Source organism: Narcine bancroftii, chromosome 1 (genome assembly GCF_036971445.1).
Source record: "Narcine bancroftii isolate sNarBan1 chromosome 1, sNarBan1.hap1, whole genome shotgun sequence".
Taxonomy (NCBI): Eukaryota; Metazoa; Chordata; class Chondrichthyes; order Torpediniformes; family Narcinidae; genus Narcine; species Narcine bancroftii.
The window spans coordinates 29,549,425-29,569,979 of NC_091469.1; the positions used below are offsets into that span (position 1 = coordinate 29,549,425).

General features: G+C 41.7%; 1 protein-coding gene across 10 annotated transcripts in view; it reads left to right on the forward strand.

Moving 5' to 3' along the window:
• snx30 (sorting nexin family member 30) overlaps positions 1-20,555 on the forward strand; it is a 201,825-nt gene that overhangs the window by 113,674 nt on the left and 67,596 nt on the right. For 7 of the 10 annotated variants that reach the window (XM_069923300.1, XM_069923328.1, XM_069923337.1 and 4 more), the window contains 2 exons: positions 5,542-5,694; positions 14,643-14,684. In XM_069923300.1, the coding sequence (XP_069779401.1) occupies positions 5,542-5,694; positions 14,643-14,684 (195 nt within the window). Of the gene's footprint in view, positions 1-5,541; positions 5,695-5,968; positions 14,562-14,642; positions 14,685-20,555 lie in introns of those variants that run through there. The other 3 variants (XM_069923293.1, XM_069923287.1, XM_069923280.1) reach the window with 2 other exon arrangements.

Genomic DNA, 20,555 nt, shown 5'->3' on the forward strand with positions numbered 1-20,555 from the left:
ACTGGTGGTCTGGCCAATGATGCTACAACTTTGGAAAGCACTTTTTTTAATCTTTGAAATTCTGTTTGCCAAAAGAATAAGCTCCTGGGTAGAAATACACTGGACAATTGGCAAGGTAGAAATAATTTGGGTGTTGAAGGAGTTAGAATTTACAATGCAGTATATCACAGTCTTGAGAGATTTGCTCTACAATAGTTTACTAGTAATTCTTTTTAATGTTGTTTACAAGCAGATAATGTTCTTGATGTTGGTGTTGAGTGAGGAAATCCTTGTTTATGGGAATAGAAGTTGAAAAGCTTGAAATTAAGCCAATAAATTCTGGTAATGCAGACTGGTATGTGGATTCTAAGTTACAGTAAGGCTTATGAAAGCCCTTCTTTAAAAAATTTTTTTTGATCTGGAAGGTGCAGAAATGATCAGTGTTAATCAGTGGGGACGGAATATGCTTCTTGTAGACCTGGGTATTCTGAAGCCTGTTGTTTATTAGAGGGCCTTCTGTTGCCACAAACCAGGAAAACAATTCTTCAACCACTGATTTAATATTTCTGGTGTTCTGAATTGGGCTACCCAATGTGCCTGGGGTTGTCTTGGCAGTCTGTTTCCCACCTGTCTTGCTGTAGGATGGAAATGTGATTGAAAAGCGGCTCATTCAGTAGAAAATCATCAATGGTATGAGCATCAGGCAGGCTTGTGACAGAACGAGTCTTGTAATAATCACAGGCCACATTAATGTAAAGGACACTTGAACAGGTGCACTTGGCCTTCTCACGAGAAATCCAGCTTAACATGATCGGCTCATTCTGATGGATGCCCTTCAGTGCAGATAATAAATTTATTACCTAAAAAATTCTGTGTTTTCAATTGAAACGAATGGAAAATGATCAAAAGGGAGTTTTTAAAATATGTACTTTGTCGCAGGAAAAAGAATCTCCGGGTTGTATGTGATGTCATGTATGTACTCTGACAATAAATATACACTTTGAATTTTGAACTTTGACCTCCTATGTAAATTGGAAAAGTGACACTGGCAGTGTGAGAAGTGGAAGAAACACAGCCACCACGTTGAGGGTCGTTAATGACAGTTTTTATTCAAATTCAGTCACCTGGTGCATTGTGACATCATAATCGCTGCCCAGGGTGCGCGCTGGAAGGGCTGCTGGAGTCTGAGAGAAACCTCTTGACGATGCCATTGCCCCATGACTGCTCTGCCATGTGGCGATACAAGCAGGGCTGGTTCACCATGAGGATGTGCGTCACCACACAACCCCCCCCCCAAAACTGGCTATGCGTCCTGTCGCTTTGGCGACTGGCCCCAGCCGTCTGAACAGGCTGTGATAAGTCTAGACCAGCTGCCTTCAGGTGGTCCCCTAAAAAGTTCCTCTCTCCCCTCAACATCCAGGGTGAAGGTTCTGCCGGACCGGTGCAAGACTTTGTATGCCCCTCGAATGATCGCTGTAGCGGTGCACCTTGTGGTCCCTTCCGCACGAAAATGAACTGGGCTGAGTCAAGCTCTTTGGAGAGATGAAACAGCTGGGTGCAGTGGCATGCTGGGGGTGGGGGAGCTAGGGAAACCAATCACCTGCGTAGGTCCACCAGCAGGTTTTTGTCAGTGGCTGTGGTGTCGGGGTCTGGGCTGAAAAACTCACCCAGCAGGGAAAGCGGTGTGCCATAGACCATCTCCGCTGCTGAAGCCTGCAGGTCCTCCTTGGGTGCTGTCCTAATCCCGAGGAGGACCCAGGGTAGTTCGTCTGCCCACTCTGGTCCAGAGAACCTGGCCATAAGCGATGCCTTCAGGTGCCTATGGAACCTCTCCATCAACCCGTTCGACTGTGGGTGGTATGCTGTGGTGTGGTGGAGCTTGACCTCCAGGAGCTTCGCCATCTGAGTCCATAGGGCAGACGTGAACTGCGCCCCTCTGTCACTAGTGATGTGCGCCGGGACTCCGAAATGGGCGATCCATTGGCTGACCAGAGTCCTGGTGCACATCTCTGTGGAGGCCTCCTTAATCGGGACTGCCTCCGGCCACCTTGTGGCTCGATCCACCACTGTGAGGAAGTAACGAGCCTTCTTGGACACCATCAGGGGCCAGACAACATCAACGTGGATGTGTTGGAACCTGCAAACTGCCGGGTCGAAGTTCTGGATGGGGGCTTGCGTGTGTCACTGGACCTTGGAGATCTGGGACCTGGTACAGTTCCTGGCCAGTTCCGCCACCTCCTTCTTCAGTCTGTGCCTCACAAACCGCTCTGTGACCATCCGCACGGTTGTCTTTACTGCTGGGTGAGTGAGGTCGTGGATCAGACTGAAGACCTTCACCCTCCAGTGTGGCGAGATCACCAGGCGCTGCGTGCCTGTTGAGACGTCGCAGAGCAATGGGTCCGGGCTGCTGGGCACCCGGACATTCTTGAGTTTGAGACCTGAGATGGCGGTCCGCAAGACCTGTGTCTCTGCATCATTCCTCTGTGCCTGAGCCAGTTGCTCGTAATCCAGGCCAGGCGCGAGAGTGTTGATGGCTGGACGGGAGAGCGCACCTGCTACTACATTGTCCTTGCCAGCCTTGAGTTGTATGTTGGTCGTGAACTCGGACACGTATGAGAGGTGGCGCTGCTGTCTGGTGGACCACGGATCCTTGGCCATCACCAGTGCTTGAGTGATTCTTGACTGTGAGGCCAAAGTCCGCCAGCCAGGCAAAGAGTATGCGGAGGTGGGCTTTGTGTTCGTCACGGTTGCGACTGGCAATGAGAATATCATCCAGATAAATGAACACAAAGTCCAGGTCTTTTCCAACCACATCCATGAGTTGCTGGAACGTTTGGGCCGCGGTTTTTAGACCGAAGGGCATACGCAGGAACTCGAAGAGGCTGAAAGGGGTGATAATGGCTGTCTTACCCACGTCGTCTGGATGCACCGGAATCTGGTGGTATCCCTGCACGAGGTCCACTTTGGAGAAGACCCGTGCGCTGTGGAGGTTGGGGGAGAAGTCCTGTACGTGGGGCACCAGGTACCTGTTGGGGGTGGTTGCGATGTTCAACTGATTGTAGTCCCCTCACGGTCTCCAGCCCCCAGATGATTTCGGGGCCATATGGAGCGGCGTTGCCCAGGTGCTATCCGAGCGCCAGACGATTCCCAGTTCCTGGATCCAGGAGAACCACTCCTTTGCCTGCTGGATCTTCTTGGGCGGCAGTCGTCTGGGTCTAGCATGCAGCGGGGGGCCCTGTGTGGTGATGATGTGAAAGACCCCATGCTGGGGCAGGGCGGCATTGAACTGTGGCTCTAAGATGGTGCGTAATTCGTGGAGGATTTTGTCGAACTCTTCCCTGGTGGCAGCTACAATGGTGATTTTGGACCTGCGGGCTTCTGTGTCCAGTCAGGTGAAGTGGAACATTTGGGTGTTGATCAGCCTTTTGCCCTTTATGTCAGTAGGCCGTGAGCTCTGAGGAAGTTGGCCCCTAACAACGCGGTGCCCACGGAGGCTAGGATGAACCTCCAGTGGAACTTCTCCTTCCTGATCTGGATCTGTGCCCTGTGGGTGCTGTAGGTCCTGATGGTGGAGCCGTTGGCTGCCTGCAGGGTTGGACCTCTCGATCGCCTGTGAGTCTCTAATGCTGTGGGGAGTGGGGGGGGGGGGAAGGATGCTGAGCTCAGCCCGTGTGTCCACCAGGAATCGGTGGCTGGTGGATCTGTCTATCACACAAAGGAGCCAGTCGTCGCAGCCATCAACGGTAGCTGGCCTGGTCATTTCCCTGAAACCCGCAGGGCTGGCAGCACTTGCGGGGTTGCACTCCCCAGCACTGGTGGTAGGAACATCAGGTAGACTCGCCCTCCTCGGCTTGGTCTTGGGAGTGGTTTGCGGTCGGCTGGCTCCTGGACGTGCCACCTGGTTGAGGGCTGCCTCGTTCTCCCTCTTCGTATGCCAGAGGGCATCCACACGGTCTGCTGCTCTCCTCTGGTTCGAGAAGTCTTCATCTGTGAGGAGCAGCTGGATGTCCTCTGGCATCTGTTCCAGGAATATCTAGCAGAGGAGAAAACAAGGCTTGTGGTCTTCCGCCAGGGCCAGCATTTCGTCCGTCAGCGCCAACAGACTACGGTCCCCAAGCCCATCTAGGTGAAGGAGCCTGGAAGCCCGTTGCTGGGGAGTTGGCCTGAAAGTTCCAAGCAGCGGTCTTTGAGGGTGGTGTACTTGCCCGTAGCCGGGAAATGGTGGATGATGCCGTCCACCCTCGCTGCAGTATCTTGGTTCAGAGTCCTCATGACATGATAGAACATCGTGGCGTCTGAGGAGATGTTGCGGAATTGGAATTGTGCTTCCGCCTGCCCAAACCACGTTTTCGGTCAGTGGGTCCAAAATGGGGGAAGCTTGATGGAGACAGCGTTAACCTCTGCTGAATCCATGGTGTTTTGAGTCTAGAAAAACGTCTAGGCTCGTCAGGGGTCACCACTGTGGTGGTGTGAGCAGTGGAAGAAACACAGGCACCACGTTGAGGGTCGTTAACAACTGTTTTTATTCAAATTCAGCATGCTCCTTTAAGGGCGTGATGTCGGTCGTGAACTCGGACACGTATGAGAGGTGGCGGTGCTGTCTGATGGACCACGGATCCTTGGCCATCACCAGTGCTGACACAAGGCTGAGCATGAGCTCAGTCACCTGGTGCATTGTGATGTCATAATCACTGCCCAGGGATGCTGGAATCGGAGAGAAACCTCTGACGATGCCATTTCCCCATGGCTGCCCCGACACGTGGTGATACAATCGGAGCTGGTTCGCCATGAGGATGTGCGCTCCCACAAAACAATCTTTTAATGTAATGCAACAGCTGTTGGGTAACGAAGATGTGCTTGTTTCCTTAAACTGTTTATTGACTTGGGTCCAAAGTTAAGTCTTCATTTGCAAAACCTTGATCAGCATTTTCTGTGGCCTATGCTCAAAGATAGTTTCTCACATGGTCAGCAACAGAACATATGTTGGGGGGGGGGGGGCATTAGTGATTTTGAGAGGGGCTCATTTGCATCAGGAGGAGGATAGAGGCCTTGGTGCTGACTCTGTTTTCTCAGCATGTTCCCTTGTTTCCTTCTGCTGCACTTAAAACCTCAACTGTTTCATTCTAATTAAAAACATTCTAATACAACATCAGCTCAACACTATACCAATCTGCACAATGTTGACTAGTGTGCTAATTTAATGGACAGGCTCAGGTTTTGCATTTAATTTTAATAGCTTGTGCTACCCAAGGCCTTTTAAATGTGTTTAAATCTCTCCATCATAGATACTTCAAAGCATCTGTTCCAGAAATTAGTTGGGTTCTGGTGTATCTGGCCCCTCAGCTTGCTAAGTTTGTGCTCTATCCCAGTCTCACTGCAGTGGAAGAGCAGGAGGTTAATTGCAACTGACTAGTTAATTTCTGACCTCTTTACTCAAACTGACTTGATACAAAAAGTATTTCTATCCTTGAGATTAATTTGGCATTGCCAGTTGTACTGTATAGCTTTGGGGAAAAATGTTCAGAGACAATGCCTAAAGACAAATTGCATTTTCTTGTAAAGACCCCAACAGATGTTGAAAAGTGCCAAGATCGTGTGGAGTGCTTTAATGCTGACCTAAAGGCAGACTGGGATCGGTGGCAATGCAACAAGAGGCAGGACTTCCGGCAACTGTTAATGGGAATGGCTGACAAAAACATCCAGTATTATGAGAAGGTAAGTGTGTGTGTGTGTGTGTGTGTGTCATGATGACTGACTGCCTCTTTCATCATGCTTTTGATCACCTTTCCTACTGTTTGCAGTTGGTGAGTGGTATTTATACTCTTGTCAAGTCCATTGCAAACTTTTACGTGTGCTTATGTACCTTGTAGTTCATAGAAATAACAGGCCTGTGTCCTACATTGCAGCAAGTCAGAATTGGAACACAAATTCATTTTGGCATTAGTGGAATTAATGACATTGTGTTCATGCATTTGTTTATGTTCTGCAGTGCCTTGCAGCATGGGAATCCGTTATTCCTCTTCTACAAGACAAGCCGGAAGGGAAAAGTGAGGACCATTCGTAGCTTGTCATTCAGCATTGGCCATGATTGTTTTCTCTCCTTTCCCAGTTCAGTACTGGAATATTGCACTTTTGGGGCAGGAAAATCAGTTGATGATTATGTATGTAGCTCTACATCAATGCTGTGATGTACAAGGGCACACAATTATGTGGAAAGTGTGCACTGTTTAATGAAGGTTTGTCTTTGTACAGTGTTATCTAACAATCCACTCTGGGTGGTCTAGGTATGGTCCATGTCTGGTACTCCAAATAGTGAGGGATATAATGGAGGCCTTCTTGTCTAAAATTAATATTGTGCTGTTTCATAAGCTGTACTTTTTAAAAAGCACTTGTTAAAATGTAAACATTTTGATAATGTTATTGCATTCCATTTAACCAATTGAGTGCACTATGGACTGGTACTTCCGTGGTCGTGTTTGTAGAGATTTGAGTATATTTGTACATTGGAAACCCAAAGGTTTGAGAGAGATGTTAAAACCCCTATATGAGTGGAAGAAAATGTCAGAGATACTTGAGAATTGAATGCTTTTGTATTTCAGTTATCACTACAATACATTTATAAAATGTCATTATTTCCTTGTGCATGTTTGGCAGATCACAGCAGCAGGATGCTAATTATTCTGGAGATTCCATTAAGGTGCAGTGCATACTAAACATTTTTTATTTTTGAGACCATCAATTTAACATTAATAGCATTCCATTTATTACTGTGAGGGTAAAGTTATCACACCCTTGGGTTATTTGTAGGGTATGGTATTCTCTATGCATCTATTTTGTACAGTTTTCTAAACTTGCCATACCTTAGTTTCACATTTTTTTGTCATGTTTGTTTCTAGGACAACCTAATTGACATTTGTAATCTGTACCAATAATTATATTCAAAATTTACACCCCATTTTTCAGGAGTAGAGAGAGGCAAGATTACTCTCACTTGCTCATCTGTTGATTAGTCATGCTTTTATGTGGCTATTTGAAGTGTATGTAGTATTTCTAGTTATATCCCAGTGAGCAAACAATTGAATGAATTGTAAATATACAAAAAGTGCCTTTGTTGCATGAAGTACTTTGTATCGCTTAAATTTGAGTTTGTCTGAATATTAAGCAGCCACAGATGCTTGGTTTCCATGATTTTGATTTACACCACTCTAAAATTAGCAAGTTGCATGATTTTAATTTTCTTGCTTTCTTTCATGGAATTGTGCACTTGATTATTTGTTGTCTCCTGAAGGCAATAATATTGAAATGGTTCTCCAAATTGTCACTTTTAAAAATATATAAATATCCTGGTCACTTTTTGGTGCATGCAATATTGTTTCATGCTCACTCATTCAGGTGACCAGTGTCAGATATTTGAGGAACTGCCATTAGAAAAAAAAATACATGAAGTAGTCTTGAAGCATTTGTGAAAATAAGGCCCAATTGAAGAAACAAAAGTTTACAATTTCATCTAGAGTAATTTTTCAACAAAAGAATGTTTCTGTAGTATTGAGTCTTTTGCTTACCCACACCCTCACACCTGCCCAACCCTTTGGCAGTTTAATGCTTTTAAACTGAAAGCCAAAGTTACTGGGCACTCCTATTTATTACATGTGCATGTTGCATTTGGATTTGACTAAAATTTGCTGGTACATTTAAAATCAAAATGTCCCCTGCTAAAATTGACCAAAACTACCTTCCAAATTTGTGCATGAATTTAGTTCCAATTTAGTGATGAAGTGGTAGAGGGTGAAAAGGCCTGTCTTTGAAGAATGATCAATAATTATGGTTTTTCAAGAAAGGAAGGTTAAGTTTTTGGACAGCTGAGTAAAAGCAGAATGTTCTTGGTGCTTGTTCTTGTGGCATGACAGTGAGATGCTCAGCACACACTAATCTGGCATAGATTTTAATATTGTGGATTTGTAAATAGAACACTTGGCAGTGTATGTTGTAATTTATTATTTATCCAATGATTTGCTTAAGTGCCAAAACTTTATTCCACTTTCACAAATACTTACTGTTTTATATGAAGAAATAAAAGTGAATGATTGAGTCAATCAGACTCGCAGCAAGTCAGTGTGGAACAAATTAACGATTGGAAGCAACTTGAAAATCATGACTGACATACTCGCTGCAGGCAAGTCGCATTGTACGCTGTGCTCTGGTTCACTTCACGTTGGATTTTGTTTAATGCTGACTTCAAGAGAATTAACTTTAATGCTACTATTGTAGCTTAAACTGTAATGGCCAACACACTTTGAATGTGGTTATAAAGGTACACCTAATGCAAGATTATATTCCAATGTTGAGTTTCATTTTTGGCAGAGTTAGCCTTGATTACATCCAATGTAATAATCAGTAATGTTTAGTGATGCAGGCATTCCATGATCTAAAATAGCACTGGCACAAACTTATCAAAATGATAGTATCTTTTCACAATTTGCTTATTAGAACCAATTAGCTGACCAACTTGAGGAAATGGTAATGACCAGTTTAGTTCAAATGTAACTACATTCAAAGATCTTTACAAAATTGGATGATGATTGCTCTACAATGAGGTACTAGTTCCTGGATGTGAGATTCAATGTTTTGTTTCATATCTGTATCAAAGCCTGCTAGTGGATCTTGGGGTAATTAAAGTCATTGTAAACCTCAATTGTTTGAGGTTGAGTGGTTTTGTTTACTGTGAACTTTGAAGCATGAAATTTTTGAAATAAATCATGAAGGAGTTAATAGTGAGTAAAATGAGCGTGGACTATTTGTTGCATCTTTCCCCAGTAAAATGTCTTTTTGTCAACATTTATCATCATTTAATTTGTACTTGTGTATTTTTTAACACTGCTGAATAAACTCCTGAATCAAGAATTTGCATTCAGATGATACTATTATGCAGGAATGAGAAAGATAAAATTTTCTGGTCTCCACTCAATTATTCAGTAAACCCCTTCAGCATTTAAAGAAGAAAACTTCAAGCTTTTCCAAAAATAGCGCTCTCCTCAAAGTGCAGTTTCACTAAGTGAATGGTACTTTCTATAAATTGTGCATATTTTTGGAAAGCTAGGTTGTGATTCTGTTTATAAGAAGTGCAGTTTAAGCAGTGAGCAATGAGCTGTTCTCTTGCAGGCAAACACAGAATTAATTGTATGGTGTTTAAAATTATCGACTGTCTCTCAATACTCAAAGTGAAATATTAAGGCGATGTTGTTCTCCATGCTAAAGATTATGAATAGAGGTGCTAAAATGTGGAGAAAAGCTACAGGAACACTAATACCTTGACGAAGGCCTGCAGCTTGAAATGTGGGTTATATAACTTTATATGGATGCTGATTTGGTTTCTCCAGCACTTTTATACATTCCATGGAACATCAAGTCTAATGTGATCTGAAAGCCTGTGAATGTCCAAACCTTTTTTGTGCTTCTCAAGAACTGGCCACATCTCCCAGTAAACAAGGTGAGAAATGCCTGCAATAGCTTTTTTTTTGCTCTGAGGTTGGCACTCGTGTAAATGTGATGTTGGTTCCCTACCAGGCCTTTCCTAAATTCCAATGTATTTAAGCTCCAATAAATTTGTTTTAATGACTGGAATCAAACTTTCTTTCAACTTGGGAGTTTCATGAGTTCTAAACTGGAAACTAGCAAGTATGAGGGAATTGAGTTTATTAAGATAATGGAATTGAGGCTGTTTCAATAGAAGGCATATATGTGTAAAATTAATTTAAAGAACTAAATGTGGTAGTTTTGATTGGAGCATGACAGCTGTGGTTTGGAGTGAAGCATCTGAATTTTTTTTTTGTCCCAATTTTGGATTATAAGAAAACAGAACTCTGGTTGCATTTCTATTTGTACAAGTGGGATAAAGTGAGTTTGACAAAGATTGTTAAATTAATATTTTAAAATGGTAGATTTGTGTAAGATGTCCAAAATAGTTCACTGGTTTGCTCTCAACTGGTACCTGGACTTTGAACTTCTATAGTGTTGAGCAGGAAGAAAGACTTTGTGACTCAGAGCTTTGCAGATAATGAAATACTTATGCTGGGTAGAGAATACAGCAGCTCACTGGGCTTTTACAGCCAAACTGCTATTGAATTGATCATTTAGAGTAAATTTGATGGATTCAAATTCTACCTTGGCTAGGACAGCAAAGTAAACAGCTACTTTGGAAAAATAGTTCCAGGATATCTATTTGACATCTTTACTCAAAAGTGAAGTTCCTGATGATGCATCAACCTAGAACAATGAACACCAATTTTCTTTAATTGCCTCACTTGTTTGCATTGGGGTTGTTCCTGAGACTGCAGGCTACCTGTGATAAGTACAACTAGTCTGCCAAGTTTTTGTTCTGTGACTCTTGAGGGTTGTAACTTTTGTCAAGCTTGCCCAACTTGCCAAGGCTAGAAAATCCCGGCTTAGATTTTTTTTGTGTGTGTGAGAGAGATTGTCTCCAAAGTGGTGGTTGGTTCTGTTTTGGATGTTGTCTGCTAAACTATAATATTGGAAATTTCAATATGGAACTGTTTGTGTGAAGGGTGTCCAAAAAATGTTAAAAGATTAAACTAGCAGAGGGGAATTAAGGAAGCTAGTGGTGACATGTTAATGTTTCCAACGTGCATTTAAGAAGCAAATAAGGAGAACCTGGAGGTCGAGCAGTATCCATGGAGAATCATCATTTCTGGTCAGGACCATTTCTTGAAAGTTAATGTTTTGAATTAGCTGCAATATGAGGGACATGGTGATGAACAAAGGCTTGACTACCCATTAAGAAATGGAGAGTAAGAATAAATAGTAATTTTTGAGATCACAACTAATAGGATGTCTTGGGAAGTGGTGCTAGGGTCCCTGCTATCTGTAAGCTGCATTAAAGAAAAGTGTAAACTGAACAAATGTGTCAAAGCAGAGGAAGATGGTGCCCAGCTTTTAATCAAGAGATCAAAATAGTGGGAGATAAATGCAGCATGGAGCAATAGGGTCTTCCACTTAGGAAGAAAAGAATACTGTTGTTGAAATTATTTGAGACTTGGTGTACAGGTATAGAAATTGAAATATTGACCTTGAGTGCAAGGGGCATAAAATACAAATGAACATAGAACAGTACAGGCCCTTCAGCCCACAATGTTATGTTGACCTATATAAATCTACTCGACAATCTAAATTTCCCTATCTCATGTCATGGCACTTATTTTTGCATCCATGTGGCCATCTGAGTCTTAAATGTCTCTATGGTACCAGCTTCCACCACCACCACACCTAACACCTAACATTTTTTAAAATGACCCCAACATCTCCCCAAAACCTTCCTTCCCTCACCTTGTACAGATGCCCCTTGGTGTTTATTTCTTTCCCCGGGGTGGGGGGAAGGTGCTGGTTGCCTCCTTACCTCTGCCTTTCATAATCTTGTAGATCTTTAATTCATTTTTCAGCTGCCTTCACTCCAAAGAGAAAAGCCTGAGCTCTGTTAACCGTGCCTCATAAAGGCACTTTCTCCAATCCGGACTACATCCTGTAAATCTCCATAGCTTCTAAATCCTTGCTGTAAAGAGGAGAGCTCTGGTCTAACCAGAGTTTGGTAGAGCTGCAATATGACCTCACTATTCTTGAACTCCGTTCCCCAACTAATGAAGGCCAGCACACCTTAAGCTTTCTTAACTAGCATACCTTGAGAGCAACCTTGAGAGCTATAGATTTGGGCTCCAAGGTCCCTCTGTGCTTCCACACTGTTAAAAATCCTGCCATTAACTATGTTTTCTACCTTCAAGCTTCTCACTTTTCTGGAGTGAACTCCATCTGCCACTTTTCCAACCAAACTCTGCATCCTGTTTATATCCTGTTGTAACCTATGACAACCTTCTGCACTATCCACGACACCTCCAACCTTTGTGTCATAAAGGTTATGATTCAACTGTTCTATCGGGTTCTATCAAAAGTATTACATAAAGATTACTTAAGGGAGGAAGTACAAAGATGTAGGAGCAGAATTGGAGGCATACAGGTTAAGACCTTCCAGCACATGGACAACATCACTGACTTTTGTTCAGATGCACAATTGGTCTGCGTATTGATCAGCATCTGCGGCCAGTTTGAGTTGGCATTTGCTGCTTGAGTAAACAGGAACAAGAGCAAAGCAATGCTATTCAGTAACAGGTCTGACTGGGCCACCATCCCCTTCATAGTCAGATCTGGTTACCTGAAGGTGTTGGGAATCTAGTTTGGAGGGGCTGAGGTGTACTACAAGAATCGCAGCAGATCATAAAGGTCCATCAGAACTTGGGTCTGTGGGCACAGTACTCCCTCGATAACTGGGAAGAACTTGGCCATCAGGTGAGAGGTATTTTCAGGAATACTATTCGTGCCACAGATGTGGCCCATTCTCTGCCCTGGGAGTTACCAGAGCTCTTTTACGTTTCATAAGGGGATCCAAGATGGAAAGGGTCACAATGTACAAGTCGCCAGCCAGTTTGGGCAAGGGTATACCCTGCATGGACCTCCTGATGACTACCTTTACATGTGGTTGCATCAGGCTGTGCCTGGCATCAAAATATGAGGGTGTCAAGTGCAATTACCCAGTCATTTGGACTTTACCACACCATCTATTCTTTGTGCAAAAGTTCTTCCAGACCAACACCTTTGACCACAAGGCCATCAGGCAGTAGGAAGGTCCTGCAGATGCAGAGATGAGGACTCAATGGACTTATGGGGTGGTTCCTTGAGCTGACTGTCTAGGTTATCGGGCAGAATTCCTCATTGCTAGGCCTCACAACCAAGTACCAGGATTTGGCCTGGCTGGTGATGGAAGGAGCCCTCCCAGTCAGATCCTTCCTGTATGACCGTAACATCACCCATCATGCATGTTGACTCTGAAATGTCTGCCATGGAGTAGACATTTGCTCAGTGGAAAAAGCCTACCTACATTTTGTCTGTCTATCCCCCTCATAATTTTAAATACCCCTCATTCTTCTATGCTCCAGGGAATAAAGTCCAAACCTGTTTAACCTTTCCCTGTAACTCCGTTCCTTAAGCCCCAGCAAAATCCTTGTAAATCTCGTGCTCTCTTTCCATTTTATATCCTTCCTGTAGTTGGGTGACCAAAACTGTATGCAATATCCAATTTGGCATCGCCCACGTCTTGTACAACATTACCATAAGATCCAAACTCCTATACTTAATACTTTGATTTTTAAAGGCCAAAGGAACCCTGTGTCCCCCACCTTCAGGGAATTATGTATCTCTATTCCCATATTTTTGTTCTATCACACTCCTTGGTGCCCTACTGTTTACCTTTTGTTGGGTGCTACCAGTTCACCTAATAATTACAGAGACAAAGATTGAGGGGAATGATAGGCTTTATTATACAAGAGACTGCTGGCCTGGGTCAGCAGAGGGAGAGGGGACTGGGTCACATGGGGGAGACCAGTCAAGTATAGGAAGTCACCAGGAGAGTGGGCCAGCCATTACACACAACCATATCACCACACCTTTTTATGTTCTTCTGTTTGACCTTCTAAAATGCAACACCTTGCAATTGTCAGTAGTAAATTCCTTCTGGCTATTTTCCAACTGTTCCAGATCCCTCTGCAAGTTTTGAAAACCTTCCTCACTGGCCACTATTCCAATCTAGAGGGTTAATTTTACAAACAAGTGCCTAAATTCATGGAATTTAGACAAATGGCTAATTTCATTGAGAACTTAAGAAATAGTGTTTAATACAAATGACTGAAGCCAGGGAGTGTGGTCTCGGGATTGAGGATCAGCCACTTGAGAGCAATAAGTTTCTTCAGTTTTCTCTCAAATTTCTGACTTTTTAGAGTGTTGTACATGCTGAGTCATTGAGCATGTTTAAACTGGAGAATTTTAATTTTTGGAAAAGTGAAGTTAAAGCCAAAGATGAGATAAGCCAGGATCCTGTCTGCTCTCAGCACAAAGCAGCAGTGTTGGTCACAAGGAAAGTTTCAGCTGAAATAATGTACCTAATGGTTAAAGGACACATTGAAGATTTGGCAAAATTTTTTCAAGTGACCAGTAAAATTGGAAGTAATTTGTGGTGCTAAAGTAGGCTTTATTTTCACTGAGGCGGTAATGGTTGCAGAAAGAACATTTTCTAAATTTATTAGAATAAAAAACCAAGCTTTTTGCAATTTTTCTAAACATTTCTCCCTTAGTAAAAATTAAAATTGGCAAAATACTGCTACTTTTGTAAGTGGTTGTTTAATTTTAGAGTTTTAATGTAAATTTAAATCTTTGTAGATCATTCACTCTTGAAGTGTGAAGGACTTCCAGTGATGGTGCATGATGACTGTTTTAATGAAAAGCTTTTTAACATGTGTACAGGCTTGGCAGAATGCAAACTTGCCCCTTGTAGAATCACAAGTCATTTAATCTTTGGTGTAAATTGATAGCATTGAGATTTGTGTTTTAAATAAAGTGTATTGTATTAAAACTTAATTAAGTGGCTAAATTTAAAGGATACTAATTGTTTAATTTTGATATTGCATTGTTTTACCTCAATTGAATTAAATAAGTTGACTAATAAAATTGAATGCATTTCAAAGCAACATTCGTATCATTTTCTGATTTGTTCACATTTGTTTTATATGTACATGGAATACCCCCTCCATAAATCTTCGTCCGCGAAGCCAAGCCAAAGAAAGAAAACATGGAATACAACCATTGCTAATGTGAGAGATGAGTAAAACTAATATGAAAATATGAAAGATGAAGAAAACTAGTATGGATATATGTGTAATGAATAAAGCCAGTATGAATAGGATAAGGATAGATATTAGAATGTAGGAAGTAAAGTTAGTCTGAATAAGATAAGGGTCTTCTAGCAGAATTAGCAAGTTCCGCATATAAGAAGTTAGTAAGCTGAGGGTCGGGAAGGTGTGAATAAGGACAAAGGCAGGTTTGTGAATAAGGACAATAAGGACAATGACATGATGGGACACCGACAGGATACCCTCTGGTCCTCCAAGCCAAGTTCACAGAAACAGCAGGTAGGCAGACAGGATTGCCTAATGCCAAACTCATCCAGGAGGCAGAAGAATGTAAGGGGGAGGGTACTTCTACACTGAAATAAACTGTATAAAAGTTGGGTGAGCCCCAGTGTATGTGTGTATTCCCAGGGTAAGGGGAAGCACCCAACTTTGCATTGTTGTATAATAAATGTTCTTTGTTCTCAATTTTTGTCTCGAGCAAATTCTGTGAAGGTACTTCTGTTTCTCACACTAATAATAGCTCTGGAATTATATGTAGCCCAGCTGGTTAAGGGTGATATTCTCTTCTTCTTCCCCCCCCCCCCCCCCCCCCACTTAAAGGACATTTAATGAGTTTGTAAAGTAATTGAATAGTTTTTCTCCCCCATTTCCTGTGCTAGCCCTCTAGGTTTAAAAGTTCTCTAACGTGCAATAGTGGCATTTGAATGTGCATCTCTAAATTTTTAATTCAGGCCTCTGGATTATTGTGCAGTAATTTAACTACTTTGCTGTTTCTGTGGTTGAATGTTACAGATTAATCACTGTCTTTGCACTCAACATAACCCTGTTCCAAAATTGATAAATGAAAAGAACCTTTTCCATTATATCACACCTGAAAATTAAGTCTTGATATCCTATGTGGTTCAATCATGATTGAATTGAATTGTCAAAGAAGCTAATAGGTTTAACTTTTATGTGCTAATATGGAGCAGATTCCATAGTGGTTAAACTTGCAAGTTGGCTTGCTTTGAGCTGAAAAGTTCTGTCTTATCCCTTGAATTAGATGAGAGCCTTTTTAAAGAATGGCAGTAATGGATAAATGGGATAATTGAGGTGGACTTCTGGATTCTTGAATTTTTTAGTTGGTGACTGTCAAAAATTTGGAGCAAGTGCAGTCTAAGTACTGGTTGTGTTTGATTACTTTTTAATTTTTTTTTATTTTTCACACTATGAACCATATCAATCAAAATACATAAACATTTCCCTCTTAAATATACACAGTGGCATTTTCTCCCCCTTCCCCCTACCTTCCCTCTCTCCTTCCATTAAACATTGAACGTATACAATACAATAAAACTATTAAACAATGTCATCACAAAATGAAAATAAACAAGAAAATTGTGTCATCTACTTTTACACACTGGATCAGGTCATTTTGTCATCTTCTCATTCTATCATTTTAGGGGGTGGAGGTCCGCGGTAAGCCTTCGCTGTTGTGTTCCATGTACGGTTCCCAAATTTGTTCAAATAATGTTACTTTACTTTTAAAATTGTTATTTTTTTCCATTGGAATATATTTATTAATTTCTATGTACCATTGCTGTATTCTCAGGCTCTCTTCTGATTTCCAAGTTGACATTACACATTTTTTTGCAACAGCTAAGGCTATCATAATAAATCTTTTTTGCGCTTCATCCAGTTTAAGGCCTAATTCTTTAGTTCTTATATTACTTAGAAGAAAGATCTCTGGATTTTTTGGTATGTTGCTTTTTGTGATTTTCTTTAATACCTGATTTGGATCTTCCCAAAACTTTCTCACTTGCACAAATTGCATGTACTGTTGTTCCCGTTTCCTTCTTACAGCGAAAACATATCTATCTGATAATGTTGGGTCCCATTTATTTAACTTTTGGGGCGTGATATATAGCCTAGAACGCTTCCACCAGCGTTGTCTCTGCTCCATCCTCAACATCCATTGGAGCGCTTTCATCCCTAACGTCGAAGTACTCGAGATGGCAGAGGTCGACAGCATCGAGTCCACGCTGCTGAAGATCCAGCTGCGCTGGATGGGTCACGTCTCCAGAATGGAGGACCATCGCCTTCCCAAGATCGTGTTATATGGCGAGCTCTCCACTGGCCACCGTGACAGAGGTGCACCAAAGAAAAGGTACAAGGACTGCCTAAAGAAATCTCTTGGTGCCTGCCACATTGACCACCGCCAGTGGGCTGATAACGCCTCAAACCGTGCATCTTGGCGCCTCACAGTTTGGCGGGCAGCAACCTCCTTTGAAGAAGACCGCAGAGCCCACCTCACTGACAAAAGGCAAAGGAGGAAAAACCCAACACCCAACCCCAACCAACCAATTTTCCCCTGCAACCGCTGCAACCGTGTCTGCCTGTCCCGCATCGGACTTGTCAGCCACAAACGAGCCTGCAGCTGACGTGGACTTTTTACCCCCTCCATAAATCTTCGTCCGCGAAGCCAAGCCAAAGAAAGAATCAATTATACTATATCATGCGTAACCTCGAATTTATTTTTCATAGTTCCAGAGCATGACTTTTCCCATATCTCCTTTTTTTTTATCTTTGTTTAAATCTTTTCCCACTTTTGTTTGGGTTTATAGCTTATTTCATACTTTTCCTTCTCTTGCAGCTTGATGTCCATGTTATAAATCTTTTTATTATCATTGTTTGTGTAATCACATATTCAAGGCTGCTTCCTTCTGGTAACCTCGGTCTGCTTCCCAATTTGTCCTTTAAGTAGGTTTTCAGTTGGTGGTATGCAAACATTATATCATGAGTTATTCCATATTTGTACCTCATTTGTTCAAATGTTAATAAATTATTTCCCAAAAAAAAATTTTCTATCAATCCCTTTTCTCTCCAATTCTGTAAAAGAAAGGTTATCTGTTGTGAAAGGGATTAGTTGATTTTGCATCAATAATAATTTTGGTAGTTGGAAATTTTGTTTTCTTTTCTACGTGCATCTACTTCCATATGTTGAGTAAATGGTGCAGTACTGGTGAACTTCTATATTGCACCAGTTTTTCATCCCACTTATAAAGTATATGTTCTGGTACCTTCTCCCCTATTTTATCTAGCTCTATCTTGGTCCAATCTGGTTTTTCCCTTGTTTGATAAAAATCTGATGGATACCTTAATGTGCTGCTCTATAATAATTTTTAAAGTTTGGTAGCTGCAAACCACCTTGTTTGTACCATTCTGTTAATTTATCTAGCGCTATCCTCGGTTTCCCCCTTTCCATAAGAATTTCCTTATTATTCTCTTTGGTTTATTGAAGAATTTCTCTATTAAGGGAATTGGTAACGAATTAAATAGGTATTGTGTCCTTGGGAAGACATTCATTTTAATGTAATTTACCCTCCCTATCAATGTTAGTGGCAATTCTTTCCAATGTTCTAAGTCATCCTGTAATTTCTTCATTAATGGCTGATAATTTAGTTTGTATAGGTGGCCTAAATTATTATCTAATCTAATACCTAGGTATCTGATTGCTGGTGATTCTTTTTAAAACTCCATGTAATCTGCATTACTCATTGGCATCGCTTCACTTTTATTTGCATTGATCTTGTACCACGATATTTCTCCATATTCCTTCAGTTTCTTATGTAGTTTATGATATTTCTGGTTCTGTTAAGTATACTATAATGTTATCTGAAAATAAACTGATTTTATATTCCTTCTTTTTTTATCCCTTTTATTTTATTTTCTGTTCTTATCAGTTCTGCCAATGGTTTTATTGCTAAAGTGAACAGTGAGGGAGATGGTGGACATCCCTGCCTAGTTGACCTACTTAATTTAAATGGGTTCGATACATATCCATTTACTGTCATCTTCGCCAATGGTCCATTATATAATGCTTTAATCCAATTAATATATTTTTCTGGTAGGTTGAACCTCTGTAATACTTTGAATAAATAATTCCATTCTACCCTGTCAAAGGCTTTCTCTGCGTCTAAAGCAACAGCCACTGTTGGTATCTTATTTCCTTGTACTGCATGGATTAAATTAATGAACTTACAGATATTGTCCGTTGTTCATCTTTTCTTAATAAATCCAGTTTGATCTTGTTTTTCTATTTTTTGTACACAGTCAGCCAATCTGTTTGCTAAGTTTTGCTATTATCTTATAATCTGAATGAAGTAGAGATATTGGTCTATATGATGCTGGTGTTAGTGGATCTTTCCCCGTCTTTGGTATTACTGTAATTATTGCTGTTTTACATGAATCAGGCAAGTTTTGTGTTTCTTCTATCTGGTTCATTACTTCCAGGAGAGGAGGAATTAATAACTTAATGTTTTATAGAATTCTATTTGGAGTCCATCCTCTCCAGGCATTTTATAGTTCGGCAGCTTTTTTAATATATCATGTATTTCCTCTATTTCAAATTGTTTTATCCAATTGTTTTGCTCCTCTTCTTGCAATTTCGGTAGTTAAATTCTAGCTAAAATCTCATCTATTTTGTCTTCTTTCCCTTCGTTCTCAGTTCGGTATAATTGTTCATAGAATTCCTTAAAGTTTTCATTGATCTGTGTTGGGTTATATGTAATTTGTTTGGCCTTTTTCCTTGATGCCAATACAGTTTTTTTTAAACTTACTCTGTTTTAAGTTGCCAGGCTAATATTTTGTGCATTTTTTCTCCTAGCTCGTAATACTTCTGCTTTATTTTCATTATGTTCTTCTCCACCTTGTACATTTGTAATGTTTCATATTTTATTTTTTTGCCCGCCAATTCTTTTTTTTTGTTGCTAGTTCTTTTTCTGTACTTACTATTTTCCTTTCCAACTGTTCTATTTCCCAATTGTAGTCCTTTTTCATCTTAGTTACGTAACTTATTATCTGCCTTCTAATGAAGGCATTCATTGCATCCCATAATATAAATTTGTCTTTCACTGATTCCGTTTTGATTTCAAAGTACATTTTAATTTGGCATTCAATAAAATTCTCTAAATTCCTATCTTTTAAGTAGCATGGAGTTTAATCTCCATCTATATGACACAAGAGAAACTTGTCCGTGAACTACTCTTTGCAGATGATGCCGCTTTAGTTGCCCATTCAGAGCCAGCTCTTCAGCGCTTGACGTCCTGCTTTGCGGAAACTGCCAAAATGTTTGGCCTGGAAGTCAGCCTGAAGAAAACTGAGGTCCTCCATCAGCCAGCTCCCCACCATGACTACCAGCCCCCCCACATCTCCATCGGGCACACAAAACTCAAAACGGTCAACCAGTTTACCTATCTCGGCTGCACCATTTCATCAGATGCAAGGATCGACAATGAGATAGACAACAGACTCGCCAAGGCAAATAGCGCCTTTGGAAGACTACACAAAAGAGTCTGGAAAAACAACCAACTGAAAAACCTCACAAAGATAAGCGTATACAGAGCCGTTGTCATACCCACACTCCTGTTCGGCTCCGAATCATGGGTCCTCTACCGGCACCACCTACGGCTCCTAGAACGCTTCCACCAGCGTTGTCTCCGCTCCATCCTCAACATCCATTGGAGCGCTCACACCCCTAACGTCGAGGTACTCGAGATGGCAGAGGTCGACAGTATCGAGTCCACGCTGCTGAAGATCCAGCTGCGCTGGATGAGTCACGTCTCCAGAATGGAGGACCATCGCCTTCCCAAGATCGTATTATATGGCGAGCTCTCCACTGGCCACCGTGACAGAGGTGCACCAAAGAAAAGGTACAAGGACTGCCTAAAGAAATCTCTTGGTGCCTGCCACATTGACCACCGCCAATGGGCTGATAACGCCTCAAACCGTGCATCTTGGCGCCTCACAGTTTGGCGGGCAGCAGCCTCCTTTGAAGAAGACCGCAGAGCCCAC